General features: G+C 36.2%; 1 protein-coding gene across 1 annotated transcript in view; it reads left to right on the forward strand.

Annotated features, from left to right (window-relative positions):
* DLGAP1 (DLG associated protein 1) overlaps window positions 1-14,031 on the forward strand; it is a 621,409-nt gene extending 607,378 nt beyond the window's left edge. The window contains exon 10 of the mRNA XM_086965589.1: window positions 6,347-14,031. Within this exon, the coding sequence (XP_086821715.1) occupies window positions 6,347-6,562 (216 nt within the window). The 3' untranslated portion in view covers window positions 6,563-14,031. The remainder of the gene's footprint in view (window positions 1-6,346) is intronic.
* The last annotated feature ends 1,028 nt before the right edge of the window (window positions 14,032-15,059 follow it).

Below are 15,059 nucleotides of genomic sequence, written 5' to 3' on the forward strand. Positions count from 1 at the left end.
TCTTCATATTGTAACTGAAAACAAGCATTGCTGTATGAAAATAAGTACAAAACATGATTACATGTTCAATTTATAAATATATCAGTGGTACTACAGTGCCATTTAAGTATTTCACCTATATTCAATCGTTTGCCGAAAAGTGCCATAGGTTAATGAGTGGGTGAGGGAGGAGAGAAAGCCGCTCTTGCAGTTGCTTAATATTTGTAAGACCCATGGGCGTGTGTATTAAAAAAATATGCACCTCCATGTGATGGAAGAAAGAGAGAAGGAGAAAGAAAAATACTGTTCATCAGCATAATGAAAAGTCTGAACATGTTTATCTTCGCTGTTCTCTTTCCCAGTTTTTCCTTGTGTCTCTCTTCTTTAAACTGCAGATATTACTTATGTGCCCCCTTGCATTCCACACACCATTTATGACATGTCTACCTCTTATACGTCCTATTTCCCCTCTGTGATTTCCTCTTCTTTCATGTGTTCTCTTTTTCCTCATACTTCGAATACTCTTGCTCATCACCAACTCATTTCCTACTGCTTTAAATTTTAGTGTCCATTACAAGCCTACTCTTGAAAGACTTATAATTCATTCGTGAATATTATCACATATTTCATCCTGTTCTTTCAAATATTTTTCACTTTTTAAACATTTGACAATTTGTTCCCAATGAAAAATGCCATTTCCCAATCTCTTCAACCATTTAGTTGTCCCAAGAATCAAGGGTTTAGAGACTAAGCAACAGCCAACTTCTTCACATCATTCCTACATTATTTGATCAACCATGAAAATGCTGTTCGCTGTCTTCCAACACTCAGATATTTCCTATATACTTATTTATCTATTTATCTATTGAGTGACTAGTACATCCACATCAGAAACAGTGCTGAGGTAGAAAAGGGATACACATGAATTTAAATATAGCCCTGTGTGTATGTGTGGTTTTGAAGAAGAACAGCATGTATTAACAAGGGGTAAAATGAGCAAGGAGTTACTTTTGCATTTCTAAATTGTAATAAGTATGCTAAACACTACTGAATTTCAAGGACTCACTTCACACTATTGAAGCATAGGGAAGGGAGTTCTAAACTTTCAGGACTTGTAATATCAATTCGGCAGGGTTTGCTGTGATCACTCACAATTATGTGAGATTTGAGGGTTTAAAGCTCATCAAAGTATATAACTGTCAGAACAAACTGCAGTTGAACATGATAACTACTAGGCTTACTGTCGAAGTGAAAGAGCAACCAATGTAGTTCTATCCTCTTGGGTGCAACAGGACAGATTACCATTTTACTACAACACAATGTCAGTTTATGCTGCTTTACATAAATATCTCTTCAGTGGTTCATACATTATCACCCAAGTAACCTCCATTCCACAAGAATGCTGTTGCCCCGCTGATATTCGAATTGTTAAAATTGGTCAAATATTGTTAGATGTAATGCCAGAAAATTTCCGTCACATCCACATTCTCCATTCAAAGAGTTTCTCTTGCCTGTGGAATGTCAAGGCTTAGACAATAATGCAGCCGAAACTGAAATTAATTATCTTTTTTCTTTCTAAAGCTAAATATTTTGCATTCAGTGCATACAACCTCAGTAAATAGGCAATTTGTTTTTTTAATAAAACTGTCATGTTTATGATTTTACTACTTATAGATTATGAAATTTTCAGCTTTTACCTGAAACGTGGGAGGGAAAACATTGGATGTTTCCCATCAAAACCTAGCACTCACAGTTTCTATCTGTGTTTTGATTCGGTGGGCAGTAACTGAACAAAGAACCATTAGGGAGAATGTGTGGATTCTGACCAGTAGCTTGTCTTTTCTACTGGCTTATATATCAGAAGTTGTATTTAATTAAGTATATCTCAAAGCGTGTGCTCCTCAAAATCATTGAAAATGTTGAAACAAGTATTCTAAAAGTGCATCACCCTAAATCAAACCAAGCATCAGTTGAAAGCCAGATGTTTTTGTAAGTCTAGTTTACCTTTGCCTTTGGGATCTCATTGACTGTCCATACTAGTAGGCAAAATTACTTCAAACTGTGTTCAAAAACCTTTTGTTGCTGTCTGATTACAAAAGACACTACAATAGTAAGTCGATAAGCGTTGCTGGCTAGATTTGTAGTCTTTAGTATCAAAAAAATATTGTATTAAGTATCCACACGTAAAAAGTAGAATACTAAAAAAAAAAACACCAACAAGTTATCAATGTTATACGCTAAAAAGCAATATGCCATAACAGTAACATTATTGCCCTGCACTTGGAGGATCAAACGTTTTCCCATACCTTCCATCTTTAAGTCCTAAGTCAGCATGTCTGAATAAGGTGTACTTGAAATAGAGTGCTTTACAGGGGATTTTAAATATACATCTGATTTGCAAAGATGTACCATAAAACTCAAGTCTGAATCCATCTAATTGGCTCTTTCAGTTCAGAAGGACAACACGGAAATTATATAAATCCCCTTAATCTAAACTGAGACAGCATTGAAGATTATAGTTTTGGTCCATGTCATAGGTTAAAAATTGCAACTATATTACCAACCATGCCATTAGACTATGAGTTATTTTCATTAGCTTACGTCTGCATATATAATTAGAGAATTGTTTTGGTCAGAATCCTTCTAATTTCTCTGGATTTCAGCTATTGGGACTAGTGCAGCTTTGGGGAGTTACATAATGAGGCATTTGCCTAGGGGCATTACTGAATGAAGATGCTGGAACGCTTAGGATTAGCAAATCTGAGGCTTTGAGCAACTGATGAATAGATATTGTTGTTCTATCTAAACTTGATTTTATCATCCTAAACTTGGATTCATTTTGGGCAGTCCCTCTAAATGTGAAAAATATTTAGACCTCTGAATCCTCAAAGCCAAAACCAAAAACTCATGCTCTTAAAGAACAGTTTCCCTATGAGAACTATACATCAGCACATGTACTAGTTCTATGCATCAAATACATATGAATTCATATGGCGTTCCTTATCAGATCATCTTCAATGTAGATGCCTCAATTTATTTGCCCATTTTTATTGAACAGAATGTAGTACCTGGCCATTTTAGAAGAACAAGCAGGGAAGGCAACCTGTTCTAAATCTGTGAAAGTAGGTTCTTAGATTTGATACTTTGTAATATGAGGCCCTCAATTGTATGTTTCTTTTCTATGAACAATTTTTAATGATTAGTCTAATTTCTTCTACTTTGATAATTGATTCCATATTATAAGCTTGCTTTTGGTCATAGACCTTTTAAAACTGGATTTAGATGCGTTGTCTTTGCAGAGCCACGTCAGTTAACGTGGTGCTATCCCAATGACCTCAGGCTCCACTTGCCACCATATTCCCCTGAAATCATTATATTTGGGCTTTCAAGTAGGATGTCTCTGTAAGGAGGGATCTCAAATGTCCCCCTAACAAATCTTCTCACCCACTATTACCTTTCACCCTGTCCAGTATAAACCCAAAGCTCTCGCTTTCAAAGTACTTGAGTTTTGCTCTTCACTGTCTGTGTTCCTTTCTTGCCATGTGGTTGTTGTGTACTCCTTAAAAACCAGTCATTTTCATCTCAATCTTGCTCATTACCCCTTTTCCTATTTTTGATTGCTTTTTACCCTTTATTTGCTTCTCAGGTTGGCTGCTCAATCCTTTTGCCATTATCATCTCACCCTCTAAGCCTTAGAAACATGTTCCCAGTTTAAAAAAATCTCTATAAACTAAAAATAATTCATTATAATAAGCACTATTCCTCCAAAAAGCATAATTCACATGTTGTTCTTTGTGATGTAATTTAATTTTTAATGGTGTCCTATCTAAGAAGGCCAAGAGAAGAAGAGAAGAGAGGTGAAAAAAGTGACAAGGCATTCTTTGAGAGCAGAATAATCTGGCTTAGACATTGATCCTATCTATAAGGGGATCAACTGCAACCACTGGCAAAGATAGTTAAGTTTAACTTGATCTACAGCACCATACCAACAGAGTAATTAAATTGTTTTTTCCATACTACATGGTGATAGAAGAAGCTATCAATGGATCTAACTGTCTGTTCCTTCAGGATATGATCAGTCGAGATACCCCACATTCGCTATTACATTTTGACAGCAGTTTTCTCTCCTTTGCCCTGTGATACTTCCTCCTCAAATTCCATCTCTTGCAGCAATTCAACCCAGAATGTGGTGGAATATAATGTGGCCCTGTATTTTATTCCCACATTTTTCTAACAATATTCCACACTTTTATTCTGCCTTTGTAACCCACTGCATTTGGGTGAAGGTGTCAGGCAATATTCATAATAAAGGTGCAAATTACTCAGGTATGCATTGTAATCATCAAATAAGCAGCTCTTGCAGCACAAAGAAGCAATGCATGTGATTTGAAAAAATCCCTTTGTGTTCAATCTGCATTAAAGGCTACACCTCACTTCCACTGCAACACATTAATGAAATAGTTTTATCATAGTCACACTTAACAATTCAATATTGTTGTGCTAGAGTAGTGGTATACTATATATATATATATATATTCTCATATTCTCTATAACTCCAGTGAGCTATACTTATGTAGTGCATAGTATTACATCTTCACAGCTCTTCTTCTCATTGTAATAATATGGGGCACTTCACTAAGGGTCACCATTCCATCGAGGAAAATATAACTTCAGGAGCCCACCATGTTTGGAGAAGCTGTGTATGTCTGTACAATAAAATACCCAGATAGTATTGCTTCAGTCCAAATGTTTGTTATAGTGCAGTTTTCTCTGTTAAAATGTTCATAGGGAAGGTACATTGTGATCTTAAAATTAATAATTCAAGTAGGCTAATAACAAAATGAAAATGCTATTCTACGTATAGCTGAATAGGCCTTTGTTTCTAGGGGATTCACAATCATCAAATGGAGATAAATTTCTCTCTGAAAACTATTTCTTAGATATATATTTCTTTATTCGTGCAATTTACATGTTAATGTGTGAATCTTTTTAAGGTGCTTAATTTTTCAAAAAGTGGGTAATGTTCCACTGATTTGGGAGTTGCAAAATGTATGTTGCTCTATATAACTCTAAGTGGTATTACTGGATCGTAAAACAGACACTCATTGATAGTTCCATTTGTAGTGGGCTGGAAGATGCCCATGGAATTTATGGAACACAGTTCAGATGTTTGACATTTTTACAATTCAGTTCTCATCTGAATAAGCACTACATTATTTTAATTGAAAAGATAACATGTATTTACTTCAAGTTGACAGCCGTAATGCAGTAAGTCTATTCATCTTGGAGATGGTTGCCAACATGCACACATGAATCCACAATTACTTTACGTTTTCTGTCTAGGATGCAGTTATATTCTTAAAAGATTGCTAATGCCTAAAGAGTTGATGGCCTCTCAATTAAAGAATTACATTTTCCCAGATTTATAAAAAAAATATATACTTTCCCCATCATGAGGAATTTAGTCTGATTACCTCAAAGTCTGTTGGAGACGAAGCCTGTTGGTTGAAATCGAATTTTCCAAAATTAAATTAGGTGTAAGGAGAGGATGCTTTGAATTTCTCAGTAAGAGACCACCCAATCTAATTTGGCATGAAAACAGTGTTTTGACTGATGTGGAGGTAAAATGTGTCTGGATTCTATTGAAAGATTCTGCAAAATACTGCAGAAAGTTTCCTACTATTCACATAAGGTCCATGCCTATTGTCACTGGATAATCAACTTTTCATTATATAGACTGTTCAGCTTTTAGACAATTTATATGGGAATATAATGTGTGTTTGCTTCCCCACCGTTTAATGAAAATTGCCAGTAGTAGTGCTTTGCTAAGCAGAGTACAGAATCATGAATACTGATTTCCCTTGGTGCATATTATTCCTTTAGTAAAAAGCTTTTATCATAGCAACAAGGGTAGGGTGTATATTAGAGTATGACGTTTCCATTTACTCTCCACTGGTATGTATTGACTTCCAGACATGCCATACCTTCCCACCAATCACATTACTGTTACCATGCTAAAGTGGATACAAGTATGAGCTCTTGCTTTCCTCTTCAAAACAACTTGAACTTGCACTTTCATGGAGACCTTTGTTGTAAGGAGCAATCTTTTGGATCCTTCCTCTAACAGGCGATTAAAACATGCTTCTGTGAAAGCTATGCATAAAATGCTATCTTTTCCATTAAAGTTATACCTCTTTTAATATTGCATGAGATAAAAAAAAATATCGATTCAGAGTATAGAAAGCTGATAATATCTAACATATCCTGTCCAAAATGTATTGATTACCTACTGTGCCAGCATATCCCAGTTCTGCAAACCAATGCATAGAGGATCTGTATAATGTAATGAACCTTCTGCTTTAATCAGGAGAGAAGGGTCCCTCCTCCAGTGCCAAAGAAGCCATCGAAGGGTCAGGTTCCACTTGTGCGGGACAGATCTCTTGAAAGCACAGAGAGACAACGTCACGAGGCCCGGAAACGCCTGATGGCTGCCAAGCGTGCCGCATCTGTCCGACAGAACTCTGCCACAGAGAGCGCGGATAGCATTGAAATCTACATCCCAGAGGCCCAGACCAGGCTATGAACCCCACTGCAAGGATCTGGGAAGTCTCTCACATTACCCGGCCCTAGGTCCTCATTTGAAAACAAAACAAAACAAAAAAATACACAATTATTTGTAATCTTTATTTCTCTTTTTCTCTCTCTCTCTTTCTCTCTTTCTCACTCTTCCTTGGTGATCATTGTTTTAATGATCTCAACTAAAAGTCCACTTCTGTGTGGTGTGGTTGTCGGCCCTTGACGCTCTGTCCTATAACCCTGCTTTTAATTGTTTGCCCATTGCATCATGCTGCTTTTTAAACACATGCATCAATGTTGTCATCGTGCCTCATGTTGATTAAAAAAACGTGTAAAATCATATGTTAGAAAAAAAACAAAAAATCCTAACATCCAGCATATAGAACTGGGACCCCAGACTAATCCAAAATGCGAAACCTCTATGCTCAGTCAACTGCAAAAGGAATCATTTAATTGGGGAACTTCCGCCAACTCAAATCTAAGAAAACAGACTGTGATTGGTTGATTTTTTTCCTGGGGCTAATTCAATTTAAGCGAGTTTTCATAGTTTTGCACTAATGGGAAAAATAAATAAATAAAGTCCCAGGTCTCACTGCATACAATACTGATAACTGTTGTCCATCATTACAATGACGACTAATATTTCTATACATTTTAGACAGTTTATTCCCCCGAGGTGATACAATATCTGCAGGAGATACGGACCGATTATGTTTTATAAAGCTATAATGCTTTTAACAGACACATTACAAAAAGGTATAACGATCTCCTAAAGCCACAAACCATCCTGTTTGTCTCTCATAATACCATTAATGATAACTCAAGCATTCCATAAGGGCATTATTCTGATTTAAATCCACTAGCGCTAAAAACAAAAATAATGCTTGGAAGTCAATACTTGATCATAGTGTAGGAAAGAAACATTGATTTTAAATTTTCTGTAGTTAAAACTCCTTTGCCGCAGAATGATACCCTACAAACCTGCATTGTGACAGACTCTTGACCAACCAACTAAATATCTTCTGTGGCACAGAACATGGGACAGTCAATCATGAATTATATAAATAGAAAGCTTAGATGTTATAGATGGAGGAAGCCAGCGAACCAGATGGTCTCAGGGACCCAAGTGTTAAAATTACCTACAATGTGGCAAAGTATACTCACAAAATAGTTTTTTTTGTTCACCACATTCCACCTGTAAAAATATGTGCGGTGGAATGTGCAACAGAAAGGCACAATCTTCACAAGATATTTTTATAGCCATTAAGATGGTACAAATATTGCACAGTAAATATTCTCGCATGCTATGCATTTTTAGAAATGCTGGCTATGTTAGCTCTGAATGTCCTCAATAGCAGTTACCCTTATATCGAATGAAGTCAATTCCAAATACTAAGCTTGTCTTTTAAATTTGTTGAGAGCTGCCTCTGTTAGTATACTACATAATTCAACTTACAGATGCATGCGTGAAAGACCAGCCTCTGAGTTTCTTTCCGCAATGCTTAATACTGTAGATCGCTAAAGTTAATATTTTGCAGCCCAGCAATAGAAAGTATAAGATAGTTTGAAGGTAAAAACAATAATATTGAGCAGTGTTTACTGGACTCTGCTGTCTTCCTTGTGAGCAATGTAAAGTGCTGGAGCTCAAATTCAGTAAAAAAACAACAAACAGGGCGCATTTTCTTCTGCGTTTTAGTCGCGTGCTCTAGACAGTGGGAAGGGAAAAGGCTAAGTCACGTGTAGTAAAAAAAAAGCAGAGCCTTTTGATGACACATAGAATTGCCATGAATCGGCAGGACTATTTTCCTGCACTTTCTGTCAGCCGCACAAAACTGCCTCATTTTTATTTTATTTGCACCACATTTAAAAAGTAGTTCATCAGCAGAAGATTGTAAAATCGATCTTCCAGGGAAATAACGTTTTTTAAAAGGCAATAAACAAGAAGAGATTTTCTTTAAAGACAGGACAGGAGGTGGCACACTCAAAGAATATTGTGGGACATCTTATAAAATAGTGGTTACTGTTTTATCTCAAAGTATTACATTGTTTAGCTTTACAATGTACTGTCTTTTCCAAGCGTGTTGTAATATATTGGTGACATTAGTGAAAGCAAATGGGGTTTGTTGACTTATTCTGGAACCTGGAAACATTTGTCTAACCTATAAATGAAATGTTGTACATGATATATAAATGAAAACATTTTTTTACTATGATCAATTAGTTGTAGGCAGCACATCCAATTGTATTCTGTGCGACACTAGTTGTTTGGAAATCCCAGTACATTTTTGTCACCACTTTGGTGCAAAGAGTCTTTTTTATATACCTGTACCCTTTTAGGGGAACACTGTGTGGTAAATATGCTTATCTGTAAAACGCATTTCCTGCATGCCATACTCTGCAGTTAACAAGAAGGTGAAGAGAACTCCGTGGCAAAAATGTAAAGCAACACTGCCTAGCTTATAACCTGCCATTTTGAACAATACACTTTGCACAACAAAGCGTCTCCCAGCTTGAATAAAGGAAAATTTGAATTTTTTTACAAACATTGTGGATTTTATTTAGTGGGTGTGCCTCCTTAACTACTTCAAACATGGCCACGTTATAAACAGTACATTTAACATGGTAAAATTAACAATAATAAAAGCGTATAGTAATGTAGGTCTCAGCAATTCTTGGTAAACTTTAGTTTCACAAATGTCAACCAATGATTCTTTCCATCTTCCACACATAGGTCCCTTCACTCAGTCCACTTGCTTAGATCCAGTTTTTAAAAACAAAATCACTGTATCTAAGAAGCAAAATGCCATGTGCCGACACTTACACTGCAGGATCCATTGACACTGTTTAAAAGCCTTTGAAACAGGAATACAGGGTTTGGCAACAGAGTGGGAGGGCAGGACTCCCCTTCTTGTCTGTAACAAAAACATAATTTATGTCAGTCTTTAATACATGACTTCTTTTTATTCTGAATGTTCAAGGCATATCATTGCGATATATTGAATCGCTTAGGGATTAAAAAAAAAAATCCAACACTTTCTTCTACCATCCAATTCTATTATTATGACACCCACAGCCGAGCTGAATCTTCCTTAATGTGCCATGAATGCAAGTGGTTTGATGACCACCTACATTTCTATGCTGACTCTAGTGTTAATTGCAATCAGTATGTGCACTAAGCCCATTTGTGAAATCAAAACCTGTCGTGTTGGAGGGATGTGAAAGGTAAACATTGGCCTTTTATAAAACTACATATATTTCCATTTTAATTTTTTAATTTTTTATTCTATGATAGATTAAACAATGTTTTTCGGAAATTCACTGGAAAAAAATTACACATTGTGGGATAGAAAAACTTTAACCACTCCTGAATTATCACAAAGTATATATTTAACACAGGATAGTCACTTTCCCTTGCACGTCTTGGATCAGCTAAGATGAGAGCAAAGTACTGTTGAATTATTTGTTCATCAGATTCCTCTGAATATTAATCCCAATGTTATTGTTCTTTACAATTTGGGGAAACAAAAAATGAATGTAGACAGGCTCTATGGAAGACACGCAAGTCTCATTCATTCATTAAAATTGTGTACATGGCCTCTGGTATGGCAAAGCACTATGTTGCAGTGACAGAGTACTCTAAAAGGGTCAAGTGATTGCTGATTCCAGCACACAACAGTAGGTTTTCTGGAAAAGTAATGGATATTGCCTAGTAAGTGAGCAACTGAAGATGTCATTGAACCCTCGCAGCTTGCATCTTACCTGCATGAGGCTGCTTCCATCTAAAATGTATAACATTACAACAAGGACTTTCAACTCCCAAAAGATAAGCATACTGTATAACAGTAGCTTACTTTCTACTGTGTGCCCAAGATATAGCCAGGCAGACAGCTGTGGCAACAGGATCCTCCTCCCATATGCAGGAAAAGCATTAGAAGCCACACAATATATTCCTAAGTGAAAGATCTAAAAATCCTCTGCCACCTTATCAAGATTACCAAAGAGCAAGCCAGCATAAAGTAAACAGCTACTTTTAAGGAGAAGTTCACGTAGTACAATAGAGATAGATTCTAATTGGATTTGCATCCGACTACACATTTCTAAGAGTTGTTGGGACCTGCACAATATTAATTGTACTTAGGTTTGGTAATGTTGAAGTTATTATGGATGAGTACACAAAATAATATATAGTTTCAAGTCGTTCAGCTACTAACAGTGATGATATCTGTCAGATACCACTGTTGTGTGATAGGATGAATCCTGTTACAGAATGAGGCAGCATGCACACTTTATCATCCCACAAAATTGGAACAGATTTTTAAGTCATGGCAGTACCTTTTTCAGTAACATATTTTTGATTAAAGTTGTGTTGACATATCCTTCATAACGGGATGTGGCAAGTTTCAGAACTGCACATTGACAGGTCAAGCAGGATAAACACATTGATTTTTCACACTAGCATTTGCTTAAGTGAGAGTATTATTCTGTACCTGTTCAATTCAGAAGTCTTGCTATCTATGGCATTCAGGGTAATTTTTTTGTTTTCTTTTGGATCAGAGTTTGAAGGGGTGGAGGAGATTGTTTGACACATAGATTAGTGAACTGCATAATTCAATACTTGAGTTTTGTAACCAAACAAAAGACCTGTTTGATCATCTCAGAAATCCCTGCTCGACATTACTCAGTATCATTCTTTAACTTACAAATTACAAAAATGTGCATTTGGGTCTATGGCTCAATTTCTTTACAGAATTGAAAAATTCACCTGATATATAAAAGAGAAAAAACTGTTGCATTGATCTGAGTTGGTCATAGTCAATGGTCTTTCAGAGCCCCCAAAAATGCAACTGGAAATCATTGTTTTGCTGTCATTAGAACTAAAATCTGTAATGGTTGGTCATAAGAACTGTAGAGCTAAAACTAATATGTTGTTCTGTATGGTTCTCAAATTCCTAGGCCATCTTTCTCGGACTATCATTAGACACTGTTGCACACCTTTGGGTGTCCCAGTGTGATCTTACAAAAGCAATTCCCCGTGATAAATATTTAAAATGGCAGAATAAGTTTGCAAACAGTAGAAATCTAAATAAAGTGTAAACATGGCCTACGTGAAAAAAGTGGACAAATACAGCAACTGGTGGGTAAAGAGTGATTTCAACAAATGCAGGAGTACATCATTAGAAGTCTTCCTTTGGAAAGTTTAAAAATACACATCTAGAACACGAAGAGTGTTACAATTTCTGATTCAAATGATAAAGTTACCTTTATGGGACTTTGTTATTCTTAGTCTATATTATCATTTCTATTATAAACTTGTGGCTATCAATATAAGATTATTGAATGTTAAGACATTGGTTGATACGCCAAACCCGATTTTCTAGGTCAAAAGTTGTTTCCCATAAGGTATGATGAGATTTAGTCTTTGGCTGTCGTCAACATTAGACATTAAAGTTTTAGTTCATGGAACTTGCATTATCAGGAATAGTACATTCATGCTCAAGTTACAGAACCCCAACAGTACAAAAGAGACCCATAAATTCAATGAAAAGGGCAGAAGATATCTTATGTTGTTGAGTATTCAGCTACATGTTTTCCCATGCATTGAACAAAATACATATTCAAACTAACGCACACAAATGAAGAGCCATGAAGCCGCTTTGTACTCTGTCTATGGGGTTGCATGATAACAGTCTTTACAACATGTAAATTACAGGGCAGGGTCATGGAGCGTGTTTTTAAACCTTTAGAAGGAACTGGCTTCGGTCTGTGAACATGCATATTTTCACATCTACAAATGTTCAAAGTGGCACTTGAAGAATAATAAAAAATTAATAAAAATGCAACATTTCTGAAAACTCATCCAAAATCACAAGTAGAAAACTTTTTTATACAATCTCAGAGCCAGGTGCTAGTTTGATGTTCTTTTTAAAGGAATAAAGGAGGTGACGGGTTCTGGCAGCAAAGGTTTTTATTGGGACATTTGAACACCTTTAGAGACTTTGCTACCTCTAAAAGCCATTGAAAAATTATGTTCTTATAAAGCACAACAATGTGCTTACTGCTGTGGTTTACACAATAAGGGCTATTTAATAGATAAGACATCCTGCACAACCACAGCAAGATCCATATTTACAGTTTTTAAAAGCTAAACAGACAAAGAAGAGAACATGAATGCTATGGAAATTACAGGTTTTTAGGGTAAACAATACACTTCACGTATTATCTTTTTAAATTATATTAAAGGCTATATCACATTGTTTTGTACTCTACAAAAGCCAGTCTCAGACATATTGAAACAAGTGTGAAGTTGGATAATTATCAGCACCCTCATTTTAGAAACAAAACCTGTAGTGAGATTCATAGTCCACAGCTGCCAGACTTGTGAAAGCAAAGCTAAGGCATTGGTTGACAAGTGGCTGCATGAGCTCTATTAGGGTCATAGCTCCATTCTGGCTCCCTCTAGAACCTGGACTGGAATCATTTTGCTATGCTGTTAGAAAATGAAGACTTTCTAGTCTAGTAAGCGCTCATAGTATTATTCTTTTCAAGACTCGTGTTTTCCAGCAAGTATTTGACCAGCATCCATTCTTATAAGCTATGTTCATGACGCATTGGCCACGTTAAGCTTACTGTTTTTTGTATGTACAACATTTCAACTGCAAATACTCTACAAATCAGCAGCTAAAATGCTATATGTGAAAACCAGACACATCTTCATCTCTTGTACCCTTGCCACTAGTCAACCACTTTGCTTGCTTCTATAAGCATCTACTTTACTGTCATCTGTTCTGCTATGTTGCCATATATTGTAAATTGTATTTTTTAAGTCCTAACATAGCCTATCCTAATGTAAGGTGACAGAGTCATTATTTTGTTGAACATTGGTATGCAAAGAGTGTTTCTCTTTTTTCCCGTGAAGAAAGTCTTTTTTTTGTTTTGTTTTGTGTTAAATTTAAAGGAAATGCATATTTAATATATTTTTTGCAGATGTTTCCATAAAGTACTCATATTTCTTTTTGTAAAGAAAGATGATGAAATGGGTTTAGGATTTTTAAAATGTGAAAAGAGAAATGAATTAATTTATTTGTAATATATTTCAGTTTTTAATCAGTGTTCCCTTTAAAACTGGAGTGTGCGTTGTCACCTTCTCTGGAAAAGTACATTTATTTTTGAGTATTAACTGTTTATTTTCAAGTGTTTGCCTATTTTACAATAATAACTGGAATGTAAATCGCTGGCCTACCTGCATTCCTCAATGTGATTTTAATAGTGTCTTGATTTTTTTTAAGAAAAAAGGTTACAACGTTGAAAGCATTTTGATAGAGGGATGGAGAGTCTTTCTATGGTGTCATGAACTGGATTTTCATAGGATTATCTATCTAGTTTGTGTGTGAACTGAATTAAAAATGTAAATATATGAATGTTTCCCAAAATGTAAAAAAGAGAAAATTAATAAAATAATTAATGCACTGCTTGTAAGATTTGCTTGGCTTTTGTTGATTTTGTCACTGTCTGAGACTGGTTCTTTCCTGATGGCAAATGAAGAAATCCTCGAGATCAGCTTCTGCCCTGTGTTAAATGCCAGGAAGGTGGGTAAGAATTCTCAGTTGTGTTGCACACAGATAAATCAAGGTGCACTAAAACAATAATAATGTCTATGGGGTTGTAAATTATTAATATTTATAAGTCATTACTACTGTATGCATGTATGAGCATTTCTACAAAGGTAGCCACCCACTGTACATATTAATAATATTAATCAAAGAGGGTGCGAGGTCACACTCGCTGGTAAGACTTTCCCAGTTCTCCCCACATGCATGATGGTACATGCAGCATTTACTCACTGCAGATAAGTGGGTTCTTGTATGCACAAGCACAGTGAAGTGATTGTTAACCATTGACATGTGCTTCTTCAGAAGGGTAAGTCTTGTCAGGGGGCATGTCTTGCTGCTCTGGTATTCATGGATAGGTGCCAGCACTGCTTCCAGATTCAAATAAATATCTTGTCTGCTATTGTGTTTTTTATTGAAAGCTTCTTGCTAGAGGGTGAGCAAAGTTATTTGCGGGGGTGGAAAGGGACCAGTCAAGTGAGATCAGAATGAAAGTTAAGCTGTGGAGACATATAAAAGCCACTTCTCACGAGGGTTACGATTGAACAAAAAAAGAACCACCCTGATGCTGCGTTAGGGGAAACAATGGAAATGGTAAGACTCCTTTTGCCACATTTTCTCTTATGTACCCTGAGATGTCATTGACCACCAATAATGAGAGTGAAAGTTGCTTGGGAGGAAATTCTAGTAGAGCAGGAGAATTCCTCGTCATGTAAGCTAGAAAGAGCAAGGTTCTCTGATGAAGGAGTGAGAATGAAAAGGTAGCCTGGGGCAGGTCAATTCACCAAGCACTGTTAAGGCAGCAAGGTACCAAACCCTTCCTTCTCACCTTTGTATGAGTAGGGTGCCATTCCGGCTACAGTCTGAGATATACTCTGTCTAGGATCTCCTAAATTC

Source organism: Lissotriton vulgaris, chromosome 4_1, assembly GCF_964263255.1.
Source record: "Lissotriton vulgaris chromosome 4_1, aLisVul1.2, whole genome shotgun sequence".
NCBI lineage: Eukaryota > Metazoa > Chordata > Amphibia > Caudata > Salamandridae > Lissotriton > Lissotriton vulgaris.